Here is a 22,445-nt window from a genome sequence, read left to right on the forward strand (position 1 = left end):
CTAATCCATTCTCTGCTTGTCTCATGGTCAATTTGGTTTCTCTCTGATTGGTACAGCTACCCTTCTTATTGCTGAGAATTTAATTCTATTCATAGGTTTGGGCTTTGCTTTGTTTTCATGGTAATATTATTGTGATGATTGCAATATTTAGATATACAACCCAGATTGGAGAAGGGTACTTAAGCAAACCTGCAACCTGCCAGTAAGGCAGGGAGCATCACTCTGTCCCTTGAACAGAGGGAATATGAGGCAGGAAGAACTAGCTTGCCCTGGGATATACAAGTGCCTCAGCAGCAGAGATGAGCAGTGAGCTCACAGGGCCCCAGATAAGACCCTATCACCAGAGCTGACTAAGGCACCACTGCTTTGACTCTTTCTGCTCTGTTTTGGTTTTGTTTGCAGTGATCTCCACAGCAGCTCTGCAGAGATGAGTAAGACATGGACCTTTTATAGCTCCTATGATGAGATGCAGCAGATCCACCAGGGACACAGCTCGTGGTTACCCAGTGAGGACCAGCAGCAGATCAGGTCAGCCTGTTAACAAGGGGGCACGCTGGATCAGTTATTTCCTCCATTTGTTGGTGCTAAATGGGACCCCAGGCACGGCTTTATGGCTTCCTTCTAATATTCTCAATACTTGTGCTGTCCCTGTGCCATTAAGTAAGTGGTGATTGCTGTCTGATGGACTGCTCTAACACCCTTCACCCCCCTTCCAGGATCTAAAGGGAGGCTGGTGAGGGGCCAGTGAGAAATGTCAATGCTCAGCTCTGCTCAGCATCAGGCCAGAGCTGGCCATACTGAAGAGATCTGATTTTCTGGAGGTCTGTCCAAAGCAAACAACAGCTCTTAGCACACTGAAGTTGACTTGTCACTGACTGTCTACCCTCACACAGGCTGTTGTGTTCTCTTCTACCTCATAATTTACTTTTATAAAAGAATCCATGCAAAAGACACAGGCTGAAGAACAGCTGGGTGTGTAAGCAGGTTTTGTGTGCTGTATATTCACAGAGAGATGCCCCTCTGCTCTGTGTGAAATGACAAAAGAATCTTGCTGACTCATTCCTTCCTGCCATTACTGCAGCTCCTCTGGTGATACCACATGGATAGACCCAGGAATGAAAATACTTTCTCCAGAAAATACATCCTTAAAATGGCATGGCTTGCCCCATAGAAGGAAAACAACACCTTTTTGCATCTCTTTTTCATAACCAACAACTCAAAAGGACCTTTTTTCATTGTATTTTGTCCAAGACCACTCTTTGCCAAGGAGGCAGTCTGTAAGCACTTAAAACTGGCAGGGAACTGATAGCTCTTGCAAACAAATGCTAAGAAGGGCCACACTTCACCTCATTCTCCTCTGATGTTTCATCTCCACAGTGGGCAGTGTTTAAGGTATCCCACAAAGATTTCAATGTGAATGGCCTGAAAGTGCAAGCAGCATGAGTCACAGCTTCACTGAGGGGGGCATGTCACCAAAAGCCATCTCTGTGCCTTTCTACACTTCCAGCCCTCACAGGGCCCCATAGTGTGGTGAAGCTCGAAGGCAGGATAGGCCAAATCCCTGAGAATCCCTGAGGGTGCCTGGAGACAGGAGTCCCCTTCCTCCCAGGCAGGCCCACGGCAATGTGCTGTAGGGATGCAGGGAGGTGCTGGGTGGCTCTGGCATTCAGCTTCCCTAGGAGTGGGAATTTCTGCCAGGCTGTGAGGGAAGGGGGCCTGGGAGGCTGGTAGAGGGGGAGTGGAAGGCACCAGGCTCAGGGCAGCAGCTGACAGGTGCCTGGGAAATGGAGCTTGGAGGTGGGGACGGGCTGAGGGCTGATATAAGGCTCCAGCTTTGGCTCTGGCCCCGGCTCCAGGCCTGGCCCTGCCTCCATCCTCCCACAGCTGGGCTCCAGCGCTGAGCACTGCCCTGGCGCTGCCCCCAGCACTGCTGGCAGCACCGTGCTCAGCTCTGAGCCTCTCGCTTTAGAAAGGACATTGAGGTGCTGGAGCGTGGCCAGCAAAGGGCAACAAGGCTCGTGAAGGGTCTAGAAAACACATCTTGTGAGCAATGGCTGAGGGAGCTGGGGTTGTTCAGCGTGGAGAAGAGCCCACGGCTCTGCACAGCACCTGAGAGGGTGCTGTAGGGAGGTGGGGACCCATCTTCTCTGACCGGTCTGCAGTGACAGGACCAGAGGAAAGGGCGTTAAACTGAGACAGAGGAGATTCAAAGTAGACAGGAAAAATTGTCATTGTTAGGGTGGTGAGGCATTGGAACAGGTTGTCCAGGGAGGTCACCATCCCTGAAGGTGTTCAAGAGGCTTCTGGACATCGTGCTGGGTGGTGTGGTGTAGTGATTTAGGGGTTAGTGTGCTAGTGCTAGGTGGATGATCAGACTAGATGACATTAAAGGTCTCTTCCAGCCTTGATGATTCGATGCTTCTGTGATTCCGTAATTCTATGACTCTGTAATTCTGCCATTCTGTAATTCTGTCATTCCGTGACCCGGCGTGCCCCGCCGGGCGCGGCCGTGAGACGACCCGGGGCGGGGCGGAGCGCGAGGCAGCCGGGGCGGGGCCTCGGCGGCAGCGAGGGGGCGGGATCGGGGCGGGGCCTCGCCGCGCTGATTGACAGGCGGGGCGGGGCCACGGCGGGGCGGAGCCGCGCGGCCGATCCGGAGCGCCGGGGCCGTGGAGGGCGGGGGAGACACCGGGCACGGAGCCGCCGCCGCCGCCGCTCCCCGCAGCCAGGTAACCGGGCGGGGGCCGCGCTCGCCCCGCGCTCCCAGGGGAGGCCAGGGCGGCTGGGGAGGGAGGTGGCGACCGCCGCGCCGCGGCGCTGTGTCTGTCGGGCCGCGGCAGAGCCCCGGGCGAGCCGCTCCGGTCCGGCGACGGGCGCGGAAAGGGGCAGTGGTCGGCCCTGCTTGACCCGGTGCGTTACCCGGCGTCGCCACAAAGCACCGGCCTTCCCCCACCGCGTCCACTTCTCCGTCAGCGTCTCCCAGCGCCGCCCAGCCTTCCCGGCGGGGGCTGACACCGAGCACCCCCTCCCTGTCGCCGCCGACACAACTTCCTCCCCCGGCCCGGCACTGGACAACTTTTCGGGCCGGTTCTTGTGCGGAACCCCGGGCGGGTGGGCGCGGGGCCGTGCCCGGGCCCGGTGCAGGAGCGGGGGCGGCTCGGGGATGGGAGGCGGCGGTGGGCCCCGGGCACGGCCCCTCGGTGCGGCGGAGGCGGCGGCGGTGCCTCCCCGTCAGCTGTTTCCTGCTGTTTGTTGTCAGGGCTCCTGCGCTCCCGGCAGCGCCCGGCGGCGGCGGGGAGGGTGAGGGGGGAGGACGGGACGAGCCGGGCCGGCCCCGGTTGGCTGCGCGCGCCCCCGTGACGGCGCGCGGGCCGGGCCGGGCCGGGGCCCGCCCCCGCGCGCGCGCGGCTTTGTGTGTGCGCGGCACCGGCACCGGGATCAGCGCCGGGATCGGCACCGGCGCCCCCGCAGCGCCGCCCCGGGCCTGGCCGCGGAGGTTCCGCGGGGGTTGAACCGCCCTGCCCTGTGGCACGGGGGGCGGCGGCGGCGCCTGACGCATCGCTCCTCTCCACGGGCGGAGGTGCCCCTCGCTGCCGAGCGCTGGCCGGCGGAGCGGCCCCGTGTCCCCCCGCACAGGTGCCTCCCGCCGGGAGCTGTCACCGGGCCGGCCCCGGTGCTTGTTTGCTTTGTGGGGGTGCTGGCGGCTCGCTCAGCAGCGAGGCGCATTCGGCTGCTAGCGCTCGGGTTGGGGCTTTCCCGGTGGACGTATGGATTCCCAGGGAGCTGAAATGTTCTGCCGTTGTTTTTGGGAAGGTTCTAAGTCAAAGCGAAAATAAGGCTGTTGTTTGTCTGCTTCATTTGTTACTCTGTGCACAGCCCTCAGCTGTCCTGTGCAAGCAGATACAGATTAGATTAATCCAGCATGTTTATTTAAGAATGAAGGCCGTGTTTTGGACTGCTATCGCCGTAGAATGTAATAAATTATTTGTCTTTGGTTTCCTTAAACAAAAAACACGTGTTTAGGGTTAAATTGAGGGAATAACGAAGCAAGTACACACGGTTTTATGAGAGAGAAACAGGGCAGGGCTCTTTCGAAAGTGGTATCACAGAACAACTCGATGTCAGCAACTAATGGCTCTGGATTAACCATTATCTTAACTAATGTTTATGACTGACAGGAGGGGAACTTGCTCCCCAGTTGTAAACATTCCCTCACATGACTGTATGTAACAGCTATATATATAATATATATATGTAACTGCTATATATATAATCCTATGTATATTTTTATACAGAGCCTCTTTCTGGCTGGCTGAATTCAAGTCGAGCGTGTGACAAACAAAACTGTCAATTTTTAAGTGCTGCTCAATTTTTCTAAAGTAGTCTTCAGAAGTATTGTGTGGAGGCTTCTGTCATCTGCTACTTTCACTTCCTTAGTTACAGAATTAGAGATGCAGAGCTTAATGTTTGTATATAGGTTTTAATAATGACGAGTGAGTTTCAAGTGTGGTTGCCAAGGGTGTGAGGACAAATGAAACTGCACCTCAAAGCCCAACAGAGCAGATGACAAGAACAAGCTGTATTTGTTACTTGCCACACACTGAGAGCTGTACACATTTTGATATATCTGTATTTAACATGGTAGTCATCACAAGCTTGAAGGGGCGTTGTCCAAGTCAGGTCATTGGTTCATGTTTGTTTACCAACATTTGACCTGTGTTGAAATCTTGGGTTGCTCAGCTCTCGCTGAAATACGTAATTCCCTTAAGCAAGATTTAAGTTAAAAATTACTTGTTAAATGTGTAGCTGAAATGACTGTACACCGTGGATGTTTGTTAGCAAGGTGATCTCTAATTTTGGAGCCTTCACCTACATTTAGGACCTTTCTGGTTAATATAAAAATCTCTTGGTGATGTGCACTTAAGTGTATTAGCACTCTTTCTGCCAGCTGGATGTGGCTGGTTTGGATGGTGGTTGTCTTTACACCATTTCTTAAAAGGTTGTTTTTTGGATTTCATTTTTAATGACTCATGAAATCAGTGATGTCTTTGGATGAAGTTTTGTATCATTTCAGCACTAAAATTAATAAAAACAGAAAATGTGTAGTTCAGCTTTCTGAAAGTTGCAGAATGGATTCATATACAAAAGTTGTCTCAACTGCTTAAGTAGTGTAAGAGTAAATTTATTACAAAATAAAGAAATACAGCTTTCTTTAAAACAGTGGAGTAATTAGGAAGGGGAAAAGAGGAAAATGAAGGGAAAAAGAAGCAGGGAGACAGGCCTAGTTGCTGGTTTTGGACTCTGTGTAGTGGTGGGAAAGAAAATTAATCTGAGTCTGATAGCATTTGTAAAGTAATACTTTTATATGTTATCTAGCAAGAGTATTGTGAGGGTTTAAGTTACTCTGTGGGAGATGCTGAGATAGGGGGGCTGTATGAGAAACAAGCACCCATCTCTGTGTGCCTCTGCTCTCTGGAAATGTGAAACAGAGTACCCTGGATTAGTGTTTCACTGCACCAATATGACATAAACAAATTTAAATGCCAGTGTCTAGTGCTTGCCTTACCTAAGAAAAAATGCAGTTTGCAATAGGAAATGATACTACTGCATCCTGCAGTATGAAATTACACTGCTGCAACTTGCACAAGGGTGTTTTCATCCTGCAAGGCAGCCTGGTGTTGGTGGGTGCTGCGCCCTGCATCTGGGCTTTGCCAAAGCCTCTTCTGTCTTTGGACTGTGTTCAGTTCCCTTCGCAGTTTGCTACAATAGCTGGATGGTTCTAAAGAGCACAGTATGCTGGTCCAGTTCATTTTCTCTCCACATTTGGCTACATGTGGTGGTTTCAATTCTGCATGTAGGCAGAGGCCAGGCCTTGTTTACTCGGACAGTCGCAGAAGTTGGTGGTGGACATTGAATCTCCAACCTCCCAAGAGACTGACCACGTGTGTGTTTTTGGATGTGCCCCCACCTGTGAGCAGGGGAACCTGGGAAGGTAAGGAGCAAGTTTTAGTTTTTCCTTTATGATTCTTTAACGTTTGGTCTTGTGCAGTTGTGCTAAGAATTCTCTTTCTTCTTTTGTCCATCTCTGAGATGAGAAGAGGAAGCTGAAGCCCAGTTCCTGAGAGGCCATGATGAAGTTTCAGCCTGGTTCCAGGGTAAGTACATCTTGAGAATGTTTCAGTGTGCTTAGGGGAATGCATAAACCTTTCTCAGAAGGTAGAGAACGCTTATTTGCTCACAAAGGAAAATGTTTTTAGTTGGCTAAATGGCGAAAGAGAGGCGGTCACAGTTTTTTGTCCTTTAACTAGCAGCTGTTCTCTGTTGTAGATGTGAACGCAGTAGATGGTGCTGAAGCAACTCTGAGGCTCCTCCTGTGAAATATCCACAGTCCAGTGTGTATAGAGAAAGTGCTTGCTGGCTCTCCCAAGTGTTGGCGGTCCTGTGTCTTCAAGAGATGCATACCAGGACAAGAAAACACTGACTGTTAGTTTTAAAGATGTTAATAAATAATTATTTGTGTTACTTTTTCATTCTTTATTGATGGTGAAGATAGGCAGATTAGGTAGTACAAATACCAGCCAAGTGGTGCTTCAGGTGGTTTTGGGTGTGTGTGCAGATAGTGGTCAAATTTAAACTGTTTAATGCCGGCCCTTTGATATGGTTGTTGCTCAGTGTTGCTGAAATCAACACTAAAAGTGTTTGGGGAGTTTGGGAGCTACATATCTGGGAATACACATTTCAGCACTCAGCCACAGTGCCTGTGTTTCCTGCCTGTCCATGCACTCATTGGGAGAAGCATGCAGGGAGCAAGTCTTACACAGAGAGATTGGGGAGTGGTATCAAGGTTTGTGCTGTCAGAATAATGTCCTGTCAAAATCATGCACTGTCAGCAAGCCTGACCTGCTAGGTGATATGACCTGTCATTGATTGCTCTCCTAAAGGTCCTCTCAGGAAGGTGGTCTGGGTGCTGAATAATGGAGGTGTCATCATCTCTCAGTTCATGAAGTGCCCCTCTCTTGGAACTGGAGAGAGTGGACATGCAATAGATACTTTATATCCCATTAAGGAAAGTAAATAAGTCTGCCTTTCTTACATTGCAGCCATTCATTTAGTATGATCACTTGTGTTTGGTAATTTGCATGAAGGCAGGAGCTCCAGAACTTCATCACTGATACATGCCCAGTAAAGAATGCTTAGCTGATTTTAAAAGTGAAATCATGGGCCAAAAAAAAATAATCTGTTCTTTCCTCAGCATTTGATTTTGTGAATAACCAAGATCCCGGTCCACTACTTTGGAAAATTCTGCTGGTAGCATGATGGAATTGGTGGGATAGTGTCACTTTCTGGAGCTGTAAGTAGCACTAGGGAACCTGACTGGTTCTCTGGACTAGTGGAAGTTATTTTCTGTGGTTTTAAGTGTAAATAGTGGATGAATGGCCAAGTGCACTTACTGTATTTTCCTCCCCCTGTTTAGAGGATCTTAAGCTTTAGAAATGCTTTTATGTTTCACAATTCTTTGGCTTCTCCTCATTTAAGAGAGCCCTCCCACTGCCTATCAAAGCTGCCTGTAAGTGGCTTTTTCAGATCATTTATGCATGTGTGAACATAAATAGACGCCTGCACCTTTCCCATTGGTAGTGAAACTATAGGGAAAGAAATCTTCACAGTTAACTTGGGTGACTTTGTGCACACCACTTGTGTTTGTAAGGGGCAGGAGCCTGGGAGCAATGGAAAATTGCTTTCCCCTTGTGCTGTTGTGCTTCTGGTTTTTTTCCTGCGTGCAGTAAGTATACCCTACAGGATTCAGCCTCCTTACATAAGGAGAAAGGAGTCTTTATCCACAGCAAGTACCTTCTGATTTGGCCTTAAAAATGAATGCTGTGTTTTTAGCTTGGGGGAAGAAAAAGGAAGGGGAGAGCGTGAAATGATTTCAAGTTGAAATCAGTTTCTCTATTTTACAGGAGAGGAAAAAGCAAAATGTTCATGTTAGGTTTTTTAGAAAATCCATTATAAAGTTTGGCATTTTAAGTCTGCATTACTTGAAGTCATTTTTTAATTTTTTTCCTACTTTTTACTACTGTGAGCAGTAACATAAAGACTAATGTAAGGTGACTAGTTATATAGTGCTTCAGCTGCACCCTTACAAATTCATTTAATTCAGCAATCAAAACTGAGGTCAGAGGTAGCTGTAGCCTGCTATATATTTTGACTGAAGTCTACCAGGTGGTAGTTAAGTGTAGAGGTTACTTTGAAAGAGTTAGACACTCTGGTAACCTTACAGTGTTTTAGTAGTTTCTTAAGAAAACATACACAAAATCTACATTGTTTTGACTGTTACAGTGGTGACTGTAGAATTTAATTTTCTAAATTTTTAAAATGTGTAGTATTTCAAGAATATAGATTTCCTTATGCACTATATTCTGAAAAAATGTATTCTGGTACCAGTTGGTTTATTATATCCTGCTGTGAGTTTAGGTTACTTTCAACTCTTTAAGGTGGCATAAGTAAGTGAGGATTTTAGGCCTTGTATTAATAGGCAGATTTTTCAGCCTTATGTCTTTACACATTTATTTTAATGTTTGACATCTTTGGGACTCAAGACTTCTGTCCATGCCATAATGCCATATCCAGAAGTAATACATTTGTATGTTGCAGTGACTTTGAACTTGCTCGTTAGAATTGCACTTGTGCTCCCTTCTGAAGTATTTAATTTCCATTTTTAATGTCTCTGGGCTGTTGTTTTTCTGAGGCCACTGACATGAATTATGATTTTAGGCAAGTGATGCACTTGCATTTGAAGTGTTTAGGTGCATTTTTCAAAATGTCATGCTGTGCAGGGTCAGTCTGTGTAAGGGACCTGTTCTGGACACCAAGTTCTGTGTTTGTGTTGCTCTTGGTGAGATAGGGATGGGTTTGGATTTATGTTACATTACCTTCTAAAAGTTCTGACAGGGTGGGCATTGTGTTTACTCTGAAAAATACCCCTTTGGATGCTGATTCCACATTACTGTAACTTATGATCAGTTAATTGTTTTGAATTCACAATACAATCAGCACAAATACAACAGTTAGGAAGGATGGCACATGGACCTGGGCCAAGTGCCTTTTGGGCATATCTGTTACAATCACCTTAATTGCTTGTATTTGTGGTTTCTTCTGGCTGGAGACTTTTACTGATACTTGTTTATTCACACTTATTGTGTGTTGATTTTCCTTCATTTTGACACTATTCAAGTTTTAATTTTTTTTTTTTTGCCTTTGGTTGCTGCAAAAGATAAAGGCATATTAGAAAGGTACAAAGCTTAGAGAAATCTAAATGAAAATGCTTTCTGTATTTTGAGTGGAGTCACACCTCTAACACTCAGACCTGTTTTATTTATCCTTTGAAGAAGAGAAATGGGTATTATATCACCTTTAAAAGAAAGAGTCATGACATTGCTTTTAATTTTTATATATCCTTCAGATGGGATAGAGAAGATTAATAGTGATTTGAAAAATCTGAAGGTAAGGAACCTGAGCTAAAACCTCTCTGTTCAATATTAGGAGCCTTTTTTGTTGCCTGACATTGTAAGAAAACAAAGTGTGAAATAAAGCAATTGGAAAAAAAAATCATTATGTCAGTGGCTTCTGATTTTTAGGTGTAAAAATAGTATGTTAAGCTCTGTGTGTGCAGGTGCAAGTTTTAGTCCATTTGCTTTGTGCATGTTAAGAGTAAATTTTAAGAAACTGATCCCCTAAACCTTGAAATGAGTTTAAATTAGGTATTTGTGCTTCTTAATGGTGTTTGACTTAGAATATTAAATTAGATGAGCACAGAATTTGATTGACTTCTCTGTGAATGGCACAGTCTCCTGCTCTGAACAGTAAAGCCCACACAATTCTAATATTGCAGTGTGTCAGATTTACTTTGCATTGCTCTGCATGACAAAAGCAGAGACAATACATTTTTCTGATTCCACATCAGAAGCATAAATGGAGGTACACTTAACTTGTTTAACTGTAGAAGTTTAGTCATAAAACTTCTGCAGTTGAAAGGGAAGTAACATCATAATTCAATTCCTTTGTCATGTTACATCATCCTTCGTGATTTAAGGTTTCGGCTATACATTCTGTGCCTACTCACTAGTTAACTTTGAGTAATTTATGCTAGTTCGTGTCAAGTTGGTGAGACACTTTAATTTTTCTAAGCAGTGAAGAGGCTGATTTATCAGGCACTGCAGGTCATCTGCTATAAAAATTTTTTGCTCTGTTTTCTTTCCTCATTGGAGTTGCTGAGGTATTTTAGTGATGAGGCTTTGGAAATACCTTGGATAAATTACACAGTATTTTATATTTGGATTAGACAACTTTAAACATTTGTATATAAAACTGTCTGGTGTAAAGACTGGGTGGATTGTTTATTATGTGAAATAGCATCCAAATCCTTCCTATGTTGGTGTGTCTATGAAACAAAGAATTGTCAAGTCAAATACAGCAGCCAGGGTGCTATACCAACATTCTGAGTGGTGGTGTTGTGTGATCGTGTGTCATAAATTGTGCAAAGCTATGGGGAAGTGACATAATAAATATGTATTATAAAAGGTGGGGGTGACTTGGGAAAATTAAGCTATAATTGTCTTGGTGACTCAGTGTAATTCTCAGTGCTTCATTTCTTAGTGCTGACTAAGATGAGTGAGTTGTTGGGAATGTACTGAAATAGAATTTCAGTATTGTGTTAAAAGAAGTGGAAGCTTCTGAGTTTAAGAACTGTAGGGCCAGTAGGGGGTCTGCAAAACACTGAATTGTATTTTAAAGGTTTCAGTTTGTTTTTTTCTCATTTAATGTAATTAGTTTGTATTTAAGTAATCTTATTGGTGAAATGGTCACTTTGGGAAGTAACTTGTCATGATGAGAGGGTGAAGGTAGACTGTAGGTTCAGCAATTCACCAACAGAGGAATGACTTTGAGCAATCATTAGCAGAATTGGTTTGAAGAATATTCTGCCAGATATATATGGAATGTTTGGAGTTTCAATTTTTGGATGTTTGGGAGTTTCAATTTTTTTGCTGAAATGTTTTTTTTTACACGATGTTTCTTTTTGCTTTCAGGTCTTGAGTAGAAACTTATCTAAGTTGTAAAAATGGGAAGAATTTTTTTGGATCACATTGGTGGCACTCGCCTGTTCTCTTGCGCAAACTGCGACACGATCCTGACCAACCGCTCCGAGCTCATCTCCACTCGCTTTACAGGGGCCACAGGGAGGGCCTTTCTTTTTAACAAGGTTGGTAAGGAGTTGGAGGAACGGCTGTTTACTTTTGAAAAATGAGTTTGTGGGATATGAATCTGTCATGAAATCGAAAAAACTTCTTGGCTAAAGTGTTGCATAATTGCTATTTTAACTTTTTTTTTTTCTGTCTTTGAAGTCAAATTTGACATTTACTGTTGATGAGAATCTTAGCTAAATTAGTTTTGTCTGAAATGCTGAAATACTGTAAAGAACACTGTGTATGTAGAGGCCTCAGGCCAAAATTGATGGAGTTTCAACTTCAGAGACTTCAGTAATATGAACCTCAAATTCACTCTGAGAGTATCTGGTGTCTGTCAAAGGGTTCCAGAGGTTTTTTTTTTCACTTTTATGCAGTTAAAAAAAAGTCTAGATAATATTTTGTTTAATTTCTGAAATGCATTTAATGTAACAGTCTGGCAACTTAAGTTGCCACAATCAATCACAATCTTTTTACAGGCAATAATACTCTGCTTTAGTTTAAGAGTTTTTAATTGATTCAATTCAATAGATCAAAATACAGAAGTCATAATTTTTGGGTGAATTGTAGGATTATTTATTAACCTTGCCTCAAGACTTGTCCATTAGATTAATTGAAAAAAATTGTGATTGTCCTTTGCTTTCTCACAAAGTTCCTGAACATAAAATGCTTGGTTTGGTTTTAGTTTTCTTTTTTGCTTTTGTTTTAGTTTTGTTTTTTTCTTATAAGCCATTTATCCATTGGCAGAGTTGATAGAGGCATCAATAGTGTCTTAACTATGTTTTGCTCTGGGACTTCTGGTATCCCGAATCTTATCAGTTCTGAGAGCTTTCTTCCTCATCCAATAAACTGGATCCTAGAGTTTAGATTTTTTTTTAATGTTAAATAGCAGGGTTTCATTACAGCAGTTTGAGGTTTTGCATTTCTGCAGTCAGAAGCTGTACATCTGAACCAGTCAGGTACTAACCTGAGAAAGTAGAACATTCCCATCTTTTAGAATCAGCTTGGGTATAGTTCTGACATCAACTTTTCAATGAAGTAAACATCCTGGTTTTGTGGTGATGCTGCAAAAGAAGTTGCAAGTATATTTAAACTGCTGATACAGCACACAAAAAGATGCATGTTTCATGTCTACATTCTCAGCCACTGACTCTGGCTTTTTCTTAGGTAATTATTTCAAAGGCACCGCAAGATTTTTAAAGAAGTACCTCTTTTAATATTTTGTTTCTGAATTCTGGGACTTGGTGATCACATCAGTTGCTAGAAATGGGTTACATACTTTACAAGTGGTTTAATACAAATTTACAAGCTGTTCACTGGGAGTTTCTCACCCAGAGTTGAACACAGTCCTTTTGCATATTTTGTGATAGCAATCTTTGTCTCTCAGTTAAAATGTGAGGGTTTTACATCACTGTGAAGCACATCTTTAAGGTGTTGCCCTCTCTCTCACAAAGGAGATTTTTACACTGCAGTTTTCAGTTGTGTGTGGTGCCACAGGCTCCTCCCTTCTAAGGAGTCATTGAGCAGGTTTCCCCTAGGCAGACTAATCCTCTGTGCTGTTCCCTGTGCCTGTGTGTTTCCCCCAGGTGGTCAATCTGCAGTACAGCGAAGTTCAGGACCGGGTCATGCTCACCGGCCGCCACATGGTGCGGGACGTGAGCTGCAAGAACTGCAACAGCAAACTGGGCTGGATCTATGAGTTTGCCACCGAGGACAGCCAGCGCTACAAGGAGGGCCGCGTCATCCTGGAGCGGGCCTTGGTGCGCGAGAGCGAGGGCTTCGAGGAGCACGTTCCATCCGACAATTCCTGAAGAGGCCCCGGTCTCTGCTCAGGTTCTCTTCAATTGAAACTCCAATGTAATAAAATCAACAAAAAAATCTGCTTACATACACTGTCACCTTAGCATCAGAGTCGGATTCATGGACTACAAAGTGGGAAAGATTGTGAGAATATTTCAGATGGAACCTTACTTTCTTTATTCCTTTTATATTTTACTTTCCCTCCAGCAGCTGTTTGTAGAAAGAATGTTGTGCAGATGCTGTAACTTCTTCTCTCTTTCATTTACATCTGTTAGATTTGAGATTGTATCTTAAGGTACAGTGGGCTAAAGGAAAATATTTGCAGGATTTTTCTTTTGTTGGAGAGAAATTCAGTGAGGGGTTGGTTTTTTTTTAGTTTGCACAAACTGATGTCAGCATCAAGTTATTTTAAAACTACAGATGTTTTTTTAAAAGTATATTCCAACTTTTGGCTTAAGTTTTTAGTTAGGTTTTTGATTTTTTGGGTCTTTTTTACCCAGCCTTTTCACCTGGTTTGCTAGCTAAAGTGAAGAGATCCGAATTTGTGCTGAGTGCTAAAGGTTCAGTGTTGGTACAGCTTGGGCTGGCCCATGTGCCATATTCTTGTTGAGGTTGATTGGTAGCACAGAGCCCATTATTTCTTGTCATTCTTGACCCAAAGATGTCACCATTCCTTGTTTATTCGTGAAGTCCCATTCACCATGAAAACTGGTGTTGATTGGAAACTATCCTTGAAATAGGGTGAAACTGCTTGGCTTTTTTTAACTTTAACAGATGTAACTTATGAGCATAGTAATAATATAAAGTAATAGCTGTCTGTTTAGTCTTGCATTGCTTACAAATCCAGCTGTGTTTGTAATGATAGGGATCCACTGAGAAACTACTGTTTCAGTAGTCATTTTTTTTTTCGTTTCTCTACTAATCTCATTAAGTTAGACAGGGAATTGCAAATCTTAATTCTTCTTCAAGTAGCTTTCTTTAAACCCAGAACTTCCTATGTTAAACACAGCTGCTGTGTAAAAGGAGAAGATTGCCAGCATGTTTGTTCATGCGTAGAGTTATGCAATCTGCATCTCTTGAAAAGATTAACTTAAACAGCTTGTTTTCAAATGCTGCTTCTGGTGTTGAAACCTTTATCTTTCAACTTTGTTGAACGTTTTCATTGTGATGTTATGTTTTTATCTTTCTGGGCAGCAGTACATGTCAGCCTAGTAGTAACTAGTGACTTGGATTCCTGCTTTGTTCTTGTAGAGGTCAGCTCTGTTTAAAACAGTGATCTTGCTTGCCTTTTTTAGCAAAAATGCTGTTCATTAACTTAACTCAAGGGTGCCCAAACTATTTCATTGTGTCTTAAGCCATAAGTTAGGATCTCAAGGGCTGAAATTTATTTGAATGTTAGATATGTATGATTTCTTACCCAAGATATGAGTTGGTTGTGGTTTTTTTTCTTATTGGATAAATTGAGGTCAATGTGAATTAAGTTACCCACAGACGCAGGAAGCAAGGGGAACCCCACCCAGACAAATGGATCTGGGTTCTGACCTTTCAGAGTAACTTTTCTTCTCTAGACACAGCTCCATATCTGAAACTAAGATGTGGAGGGTGACTATGCAGACTATTTTTCTTAATTTTTTTTTTTTGGTTGCCAAGTGGCAAGTTGGACACCCCTGACTTGAACCTACTGCCTCTTTCATGTCAAGGTAGCTTTGTTCTAGAAATGTCACATAGAAAGAAAACAGAGTAGATCACATACCAGAGCTGTGCTTGAATCAAGCTGCTTAAACAATAGTGTACTTGTGCCTCAAATGAATCAGTTTTTGCACTGAGTACAGTAGTACCCCATTATCTTGTACTTCTGTCCTTCACAGGCCCTGGAAGCGCCATTAGCATGGTTCTCTGCAGTACTTTTCTTGTACTTCTGACATTACAGTACAATAAAGTATGTTTTGTCCTGAACTGATCTTTGCTGTGCTTTTAGAGTTATTGTCATGGAGTCTGTCAGCCAAATCACATAACCCATCTTTCATTCCTTGTGTTAAGTTTCTGCAGCACAGTGACAAGCTGTTGATGAGCATCCCTTTCTGGATAGGTGGTAAAAGAGTTATGTTGATTTTGGAATGAGCAAAGTAGAGCTTCATGCATACCACTTGGACACTTCAAAACCTTCAATTTACTCCTGTTAAAGAGAAAACAAAAAATGGCTCGTTTTATGGAATTCTGGGTGCCAAATGTCTTTTCATGACTTTGAAAAGACAGCAAGCTAAGCAAAAATCTGCCTTCTGCAAGAAACTTGAGGTTTTGGCTTCTGAAATGGCTTGGGAATTAATGAATTTGGTGTTGTATATCTGGACTTGTGTGACTTTTTCCTTTGTGTTCAAATGTTAGCCAGAAACCTGCCAGCAGCTGGGCAGCTTCTAAAGCTGAAGAACTGAGATGAAAGGTTTATTCTCTTGGTGTGATGGAGTCTGGGGCTCTTATTCTAACTTACATTAAGACCATTTCAGTAGAATGTTGGTGTGAGATGCTAAAAATTACTTTTCACAAAGCCTTTGATTTGAAAAACACATGTGAATTGAATTCTTCAAAATCCCATGAGACCTAAGCAAGTTCTATGCGGCTTTCAAACAGTAGAGTTTGGCTTGCTGCTTTAGCTTACATGCTGTTCCCTCCTGTAGCACTTCTGATGGCTCTGGGAGAGTTTAGCCTCCTATATTTTGGCTGCTCCTCCTTGAGACACTTGGTGTGTGAACACAGATAACTTATCTGTGGGGAACAAGGCCATTGGTTACAGCACATCTGGAGACAGAGGAGACATTGCTCTTTGGCATCAGCTGCAATTTTGTAGTAGTGCAGTAGCCTGGGATTCTCAATGGAGGGCTGGCACAGGAAAATGTGCCACCACAGGGATCTTTTGCCTGGCCTGTGGTGGGGCCTGAGGTAAAGAAGGGAGCAAGGAAATTGCAGTGCACAACAGAGTGCTCCTTGCATTCCTGGGGACCTCAGGATGTGTGCTCCTGGGCTGCAGCTTGGGCCAGCAGTGGTGCTGTGACATCTGCAGGACATGGGCTGGATTAGAGTTCATGTCACCAATGCTGTGATCCCGTCCTTTGGGTGTAGTTGAAACTGAAATATCTCCTTGCTACTGTTTCAGCCATACACAGGTTTGGGAAGAGGGAAAGTTTGGATAGTGTCTTTGTGAAGTGTAAAAGCATTTTACTTATGCTCTCCAGGGATGTGAGAGGAACTTTTGAAATTACATACGTGTCTTGTGGCTCTGTTAGAAAAAGCGGCCTTACATGGGGCTCTGGGGTTGGCTGTGGTCACTGCCACAGCCTTATTTTTACAGGGCAAGCTTGTCTCTGCAGATTTGGGTCAGAGCTTTAGGAAAAAAAGTTGGCAGATCATAATGGATGAGCAAGTAAGGAACAGGTGAAGCTGCAGTTGAGGACACAATGCTGGGTACAAGGATGAGGTGGCTGGGAAGGCTCTGGCATTGGTTGGAAAGAAGCTAGCTGGTTGATGAACTCTATTTTAGACAAGCTGTGATACTGCAGTACCATTCTGCAAAAGCCAGAAATAGTGCATTGTGTTTCCTTCTTGGCTTGCCTTTACTTAGAACAACAATAAATTTTAAAAATCCAGTGACACTTGCTTTCCTGTGCATCTCAAGGGCTTTGCAGACTCCTTGATGCCTGGCAAGGATGAAATGCTTCTGTCTTTTTATTTTGCTTGGGGCACTGATAAGAATTGCTCTCCAATCCTGGTTTTGCAGGACTTAAAAGAACTAAGCAATTTTGAGGCCTCTCTCTTCATAACCCAGAGTTAAAATTGCCCAAAAACTTCAAAAGATTGCTTTGAGTGATGAGAAGGAGTATGACCTGGTAGATAAAGTTCCTGTGCAAGCTTTTTTCTTCTTGCAGAAAATCTGAAATACGGCCAAAGAAAGTGAGCTCCCGGCCGTCTCATTACAGGTTGTGTGGCAAAGACCTTCAAGAGCTGCTGAGGAGCCTGGGTTCTGCAAGTGTGGAGTTCTTCTGGTCTCATAGTTACTTCCTTCCCTACCTCTCTCTCCTGTGAGGATTCCTGGTACATGTAGGGAAGTGTAAGGGGAGAAATCTCACATTTGCCTTCTAGCCTTTTGTTTACTGATAGTTTTGCTCTTACTTGAATGGATTTCTCTGAGCTCAGTAAAACTGCTGCTAGGCTGCTGCTGCATTTACTTAAAGGCCCTTCTGGCAGAATATTAGTGACTTTATCATCTCTCATCCCCAAGTCTAGGCAGAGGTTGTTTGGGAGTGATGCTTGACTGAACATTGTACTCTGGGTAGAGGTGTTGTGGAGGAAGACCTCATTCACAGCTTACTTCCATTGCTGTGCTTCATCTCTTTCCTTCTGATGTTATTTTAAGTGTGATTTGCTTAAGTTTGCATTTCAAGTCCTCCTTTTAAAAAGGAGGTGACTAAGAGACAGCAGTCTGTGCCTCTTAAACATGGCATTTCCCTCTGAAGGACCTGAAATACAATTTGGTACAGAGTGCTCTGTGTGCTGCTCAGTTGGAAAGCATGGCTGTGTTCCTGTTTGACTTGTTCCTGCAAAAATAAACCCCAGAGCTTGTCTAAGATATGGCCAAAAATCTCCCTGCATGGGAGTTAGGATATGGAGGAGAAACCCAGGTGAAAGAGTGTGTGGATTCATGGTCACTCTGAAGCAGCAGAAGTGGGAGAAATTCTAGAGGTAAGCCTGTGCCTGTGCCTTTTCTTTTTGCCTGGTGTGGGTTCAGGGAAAGTGGAAATCTCTTGGGCATTGCAGAGGAGCTAAGGTCCCCTGATGAACCGAGGAGTGGGAAGTGCAGCACCAGGGCTAACTTGGGTACAGGCTCTGTGTTGTGTTTGGATGAAGGCAGCTGGAAGGTATTTGTCCTTTGAAGTAGGCTCTGTTTCTGTTCTCATTAGGTGAAGCATTTATTACTATCAGGAACTTACATTTGTATAGAAGTGAAAGTAGGAGAAAGAACAAAAGACTGTGGTAATAATTAGGATTTTCTAAGCATAAGGGGTAAATGGGAGAAAGAAAGATGTTCAGATCTTGCTCAGATTTTAACTCTGCCCAGGAGAGAGATGTGTGTTTGCCTGACATCAAGATCCAGTGCTGTTTCTCTCTGCGACTTGGGGATGTTTAGATACAGGATTTTGCTTTGTCCTTTTGTAAGCATTTGATTTGACAGCTGTAAACATTTACAGGTGTTTGAAACAGTAAGTTTACTGTTTACAGCAGACTGCATGGTTGTTTGCACACTAATGGCAGATGTTGCAGTAGATGTAGTTACTGGAGTAGGGAGATCCCTTTTCTATGAGGGAAACACAAAGCAGACTGGCTCATACAAGGCTGCTTAACCAAAGAACTGCCTGGTGCCTTTCAGCTGTCTTTAGAGACAACAATCCTCCATCCCTGGAAGAGTGTGAAAACTAATATTCCAGGCACAGCCATATGGTGAGTATAAAATGAAGAAGACAATTGTTATTTTCAGGGGTGGATCTTGGATCATGTGCATGGTCAAAAAAGTGGGTGCTCTGGATTTGGTAGTGAGAACTCTGGTACATCCTGTGGACAGAGTGCAGAGAGAGCCTCTGTGGTTATGCTCCTGTTGGTATTTGGCCAGCAGATCTTTTCCCCCATTTTTATTGTCTTTGATCTGGTCTGTAGTGATTGTTGCATCCTCCCTGCAGAATTAGGGCAGCTTGAGGACTTGGGGAAGTGCCTACTTTTGGCAATATTAGACAGGCACTTCTATCCAGTACAATGGATTAGTTGTTGCAGCACAGAAGGATCTATGGATTGCCAATTCCATGTCTCCCTACTGAGGAGGGATTAGTGATGTACTCCATGAGAGTGCATTCTTGGGATGAACTTCCTCAGTGGGATTTCTTGTTGTAGCCAAAAGTACATCAGAGAGATGCAATTTAGGTCACAGAAGTAGAACACTTGAAAAATGCCAGATTTCCAATGGATTTGGTGGCACATGGTTATCTTGACCCTGCATAGGTGCAGCTTGGGGATGAAAGTGCCATGTGATCTACAAGAGCAAGGATGTCACCATCATCACCCTTTTATATGATATAACTTGTAGCTACGGCCTCCATCCCACCATTCCTAACTCTGGACTGCTGGACTTACTAATTTTGTTTCTAAAGGCAATTTGAAAATGAACTTTCTGGTGTGCATTTAAGTGGCAAAACTAAAAGAAAATGAGATTAAGTATTTGTAATTGCTGGCTTCTTCATGACTGGGATTTGAACTGGGAACCCCCTTTGATGCAGTAATCATCACTACTTAAGCCTCAAGGCTGACTGCTGCTTCACCAGTAGCTGGAGGAAGCTTTTTGATGAAGAAAGCTGAGCAGATGACAGATGAAGGCTTTAGATTTGATGTAAAGTTTCAGTATGGGACTGGGAATTTTCTTTTCAGTTTGTATGCTGGTTTTAGTTTGGTTGAGGCAGTTGTGGGTTTTTTGTTTTGATTGGGGTTTGTATTTTTCCCTTTTGGTGTGTGGAGTTGGTGAATTTCCTGCTCCATGTAGGACTTTACAGGAAGGAAGGGGAAGATGAAAATTACATTGTATTTCCTATCCAAGCTGCCTGACTCTTGCTTCCAGGCTCCTGAGCTTGGGAAGGTTCCTGCTCCGTGCATGCTCCCTGTCAAGGAGAGAGCAGCACCATGATTCATGTCACATTCCTGGCACAGGGAGGAGCAGTGGGAGGCAGCTTTCTATCTCACCCTGCTTCATTTGCTCTATCAAGCTGCAGGTAAGCTCAGGGCTTCTGGAAGCTGCCTGCAAAAACAAACCAGAGGCACAGAAAAACAACAGATTTTAACACTCAGTCTAGTGCCAATTTAGGATGTAAAATTCTATTTTTATTCCTAAAAACAGACACAAAGCCATTTCCCCCATAAAACTCACTTCAGCAGCATTGGTATTTTCGTGTCAAAAGGTTGAAGGAGAAGGTGGGGGATGCTTGCCACAGGAAGTGAGGGAAAAGCAAAGGCAGAGAAAGATGCTCTGCCAGAGGTTTTGCTGTTACCTGCTGGCAGTGATTCTTAGATATCAGGTTCAGGTGCCTTGGGGAAGGTGATGCTCATTACAGGCTCCTTTACCTGTCTCCTCCTTTTTGATCCCTTCTCTCCCTGTTCTCTGCACCCCTTTGTTCCTCCTGCAGTCCGTGCTTTCGCCCCTTGTCACCTCCTCACACTGCCACTGGCTCCCTCTGTCCTTCCTGCCCTGCTCCTGGCGTCCCCGCTGGGTTTGCAGCCGGTGACCTCGTTCCTCCCCGCAGGGCCCAAGGGCTCCGCTCCCGGTGCCGGCTCCTCCTCGCCCGGCGGTGACAGCGCTGCTGGTGGCGCGGCCAGCCGGGACACCGAGGGGCTCTTGCTGCTCTGGCTCACCGGGCTGTCACACCAGCAGCACTCACAGCCCTGCCAGCTCACTGCTGGGGGTGAGGCAGAGGGACACTGCATCAGAAATCAGGGTTTCATCCCTGTGTGCTGCCGTGGGGGGGAGGGGGGGGGGTGTGAAGAACACACACACAAAGTGACCCTGCTGTTCTCAGCTCCTGCCCTGCTGGCACGGATGCTCTGGAGATGCTCTGCTCATCTGTCTTGGTTTGGAAAGAGAGGTGCCTGCTAAGGAAGGCAGGAGCCTCCCCTGAAATGGAGAAAATGAACCACCACCCCCCCACACCCCTCTCTGAATTGCTTTTTAAATTAAGGGGCTCCCAGGCAACAAAAATTATGGGAGCAGGAAGTAACAGTTCTTTAATAGGGAAGAAAGTAAAAGAATAAAATAAACAATGCAGTAAACTAAAACAATATTGACAGAGTCAGAACCCACCCTGACACCCTGCAGGTCAGGGTGTTGGTAGCAGTCCAATTGGAAGTGTGGCTGCAGGCCTCCTGGAGTGTCAGGTGTAGTTCTGCTGGAACAGGGATCCTGTAGAAAAAGCTGTAGTCTTCCTCTGAAGATCCCGTGGAAGAAGAGGCAGCTGCTGTTCCTCTGGGGAATCCAGTGGAGAAGCCGTGCTGGTGTTCCAGAATCTCCAGATTATATCTGGGTAGCAATGCTTGGCTCCTCCCTCTGGGCTCACATCTCCCAATGGGATGCTGTAGTTCTTATCAGTCATGCAGTGACATTCAACAGCCTGTTATCAGCAGATGTCTCCCTGGAGGGAGGAGTGATTGTGGAAGAGATAAGGAAAAACTGCCCACTTGCCAAAAGACAACTGCCAGACAGACAGCAAATAGAATACATCTTGCCTTGCCATCTGGAACATCATCTCTGCTGCATGGGGCTAGGCTGGCCCCCAGGGTGGCCAGGACCAAAGATGGACCCTGCACAATCCCCTGCAGACACACAGGTAATGGCAAAATGCATCTTCTGGAGTGACAACCCTACCAAATTTCAAAGCCCAGCTCCAAAGTGTTGTGTCACAACTTTTTGACAAAGTAATTAGACAACCTGTTCTAAAAGGGCAGAATCATGTAAATCCCCTGAGCCTGGTTTTCAGAAATGCCTGTTTCTAGAGGAACAGTTTTAGAATACAATAACCTATCCTGATGCAGACCTCCAGCAGGGAAAACTTCAACTGTGTAATGCTTTGTGAGCAAAATCAAAAATCACAGCCAGCTGAAAAGAGCTGTGTGCTGGCAAGTGCCAAGCAGCCTTCCTCCAGGAGTCATTTTTTGCACAGACACTTCAGCTCAACTGAAAAGAGAGCTCAGCTGCCAACAAGTGCATCAGTTAGGACAAGGGAATGGAAAACCATGGTTTTTTCTTCATTTACTATGCTTTGAGATGTCCTTTCAGGATTCATACATACATCTGTTTTTTCTTGTCTTCAATGGGTTGTTTTATGAAATCTGTCAAAGACATATATTTTTGTCCATCTTTTAACATTGTAAAATTGTTCACAGTATTGCCTTAGAAATGCCTTAGTTCAGTGCCCTTTTCAAGCAGATTAGCTGCCAAATAATCGGTGTTTGAAAGACTCTGGACCTGATTCTTCTCTCCTTTACACTTTTTTTTCTTCTTGACATCAGCTTGCTTCATTGGACTTGCTAATTCCCTGGAAGTTTGGTATGACTAGAAATATATATATGTATATATTAAATATTATTATATTTATTATATATATCCATTTTATATATTATATATAAATTATTGCATATATATTAAATATTTAGATAAATATTAAATATTTATAAATATATATGTATGTATATATATATATAAAAATAGATATATTCTGTATATATGAATATGTACATATCTATAGAGAGGAATTATATAGAATAGAAATTAAATCATAGTACATGGTGGGTTTTGGTTTCACTTGATCTTGTGCACATATG

At 44.1% G+C, this 22,445-nt stretch overlaps 1 protein-coding gene across 5 annotated transcripts; it reads left to right on the top strand.

Annotated features, from left to right (window-relative positions):
* Window positions 1–2,634: 2,634 nt before the first annotated feature.
* On the top strand, window positions 2,635–15,003 carry YPEL5 (yippee like 5). Of its 5 annotated transcripts, none has more exons than XM_054290410.1 (7): window positions 2,635–2,729; window positions 5,859–5,992; window positions 6,091–6,155; window positions 6,328–6,483; window positions 7,253–7,351; window positions 11,088–11,260; window positions 12,830–15,003. In XM_054290410.1, exons 6-7 carry the CDS (start codon window positions 11,120–11,122, stop codon window positions 13,052–13,054), a joined length of 366 nt encoding a protein of 121 aa, XP_054146385.1. In that variant the 5' UTR covers window positions 2,635–2,729; window positions 5,859–5,992; window positions 6,091–6,155; window positions 6,328–6,483; window positions 7,253–7,351; window positions 11,088–11,119; the 3' UTR covers window positions 13,055–15,003. The 5 variants fall into 5 exon arrangements, with proteins under 5 accessions (XP_054146385.1, XP_054146386.1, XP_054146388.1 ...); XM_054290411.1 differs by having other exon boundaries at window positions 6,096–6,155; XM_054290412.1 differs by lacking the exons at window positions 5,859–5,992; window positions 6,091–6,155; window positions 6,328–6,483 and having other exon boundaries at window positions 2,647–2,729.
* Window positions 15,004–22,445: the final 7,442 nt, after the last annotated feature.

The sequence above is a fragment of the Melozone crissalis genome, unplaced genomic scaffold, assembly GCF_028551555.1.
Source record: "Melozone crissalis strain CALT ecotype California unplaced genomic scaffold, PUWL_Pcris_2 ptg000081l_1, whole genome shotgun sequence".
Lineage (NCBI taxonomy): Eukaryota > Metazoa > Chordata > Aves > Passeriformes > Passerellidae > Melozone > Melozone crissalis.

Excerpts from the sequence above, each read along its gene's own strand:
- YPEL5 (XM_054290410.1), top strand. The coding sequence starts at position 11,120 with ATGGGAAGAATTTTTTTGGATCACATTGGTGGCACTCGCCTGTTCTCT. Across the intron at positions 11,261-12,829 it reads GGGCCTTTCTTTTTAACAAG|GTGGTCAATCTGCAGTACAG; the intron begins GTTGGTAAGGAG and ends TGTTTCCCCCAG.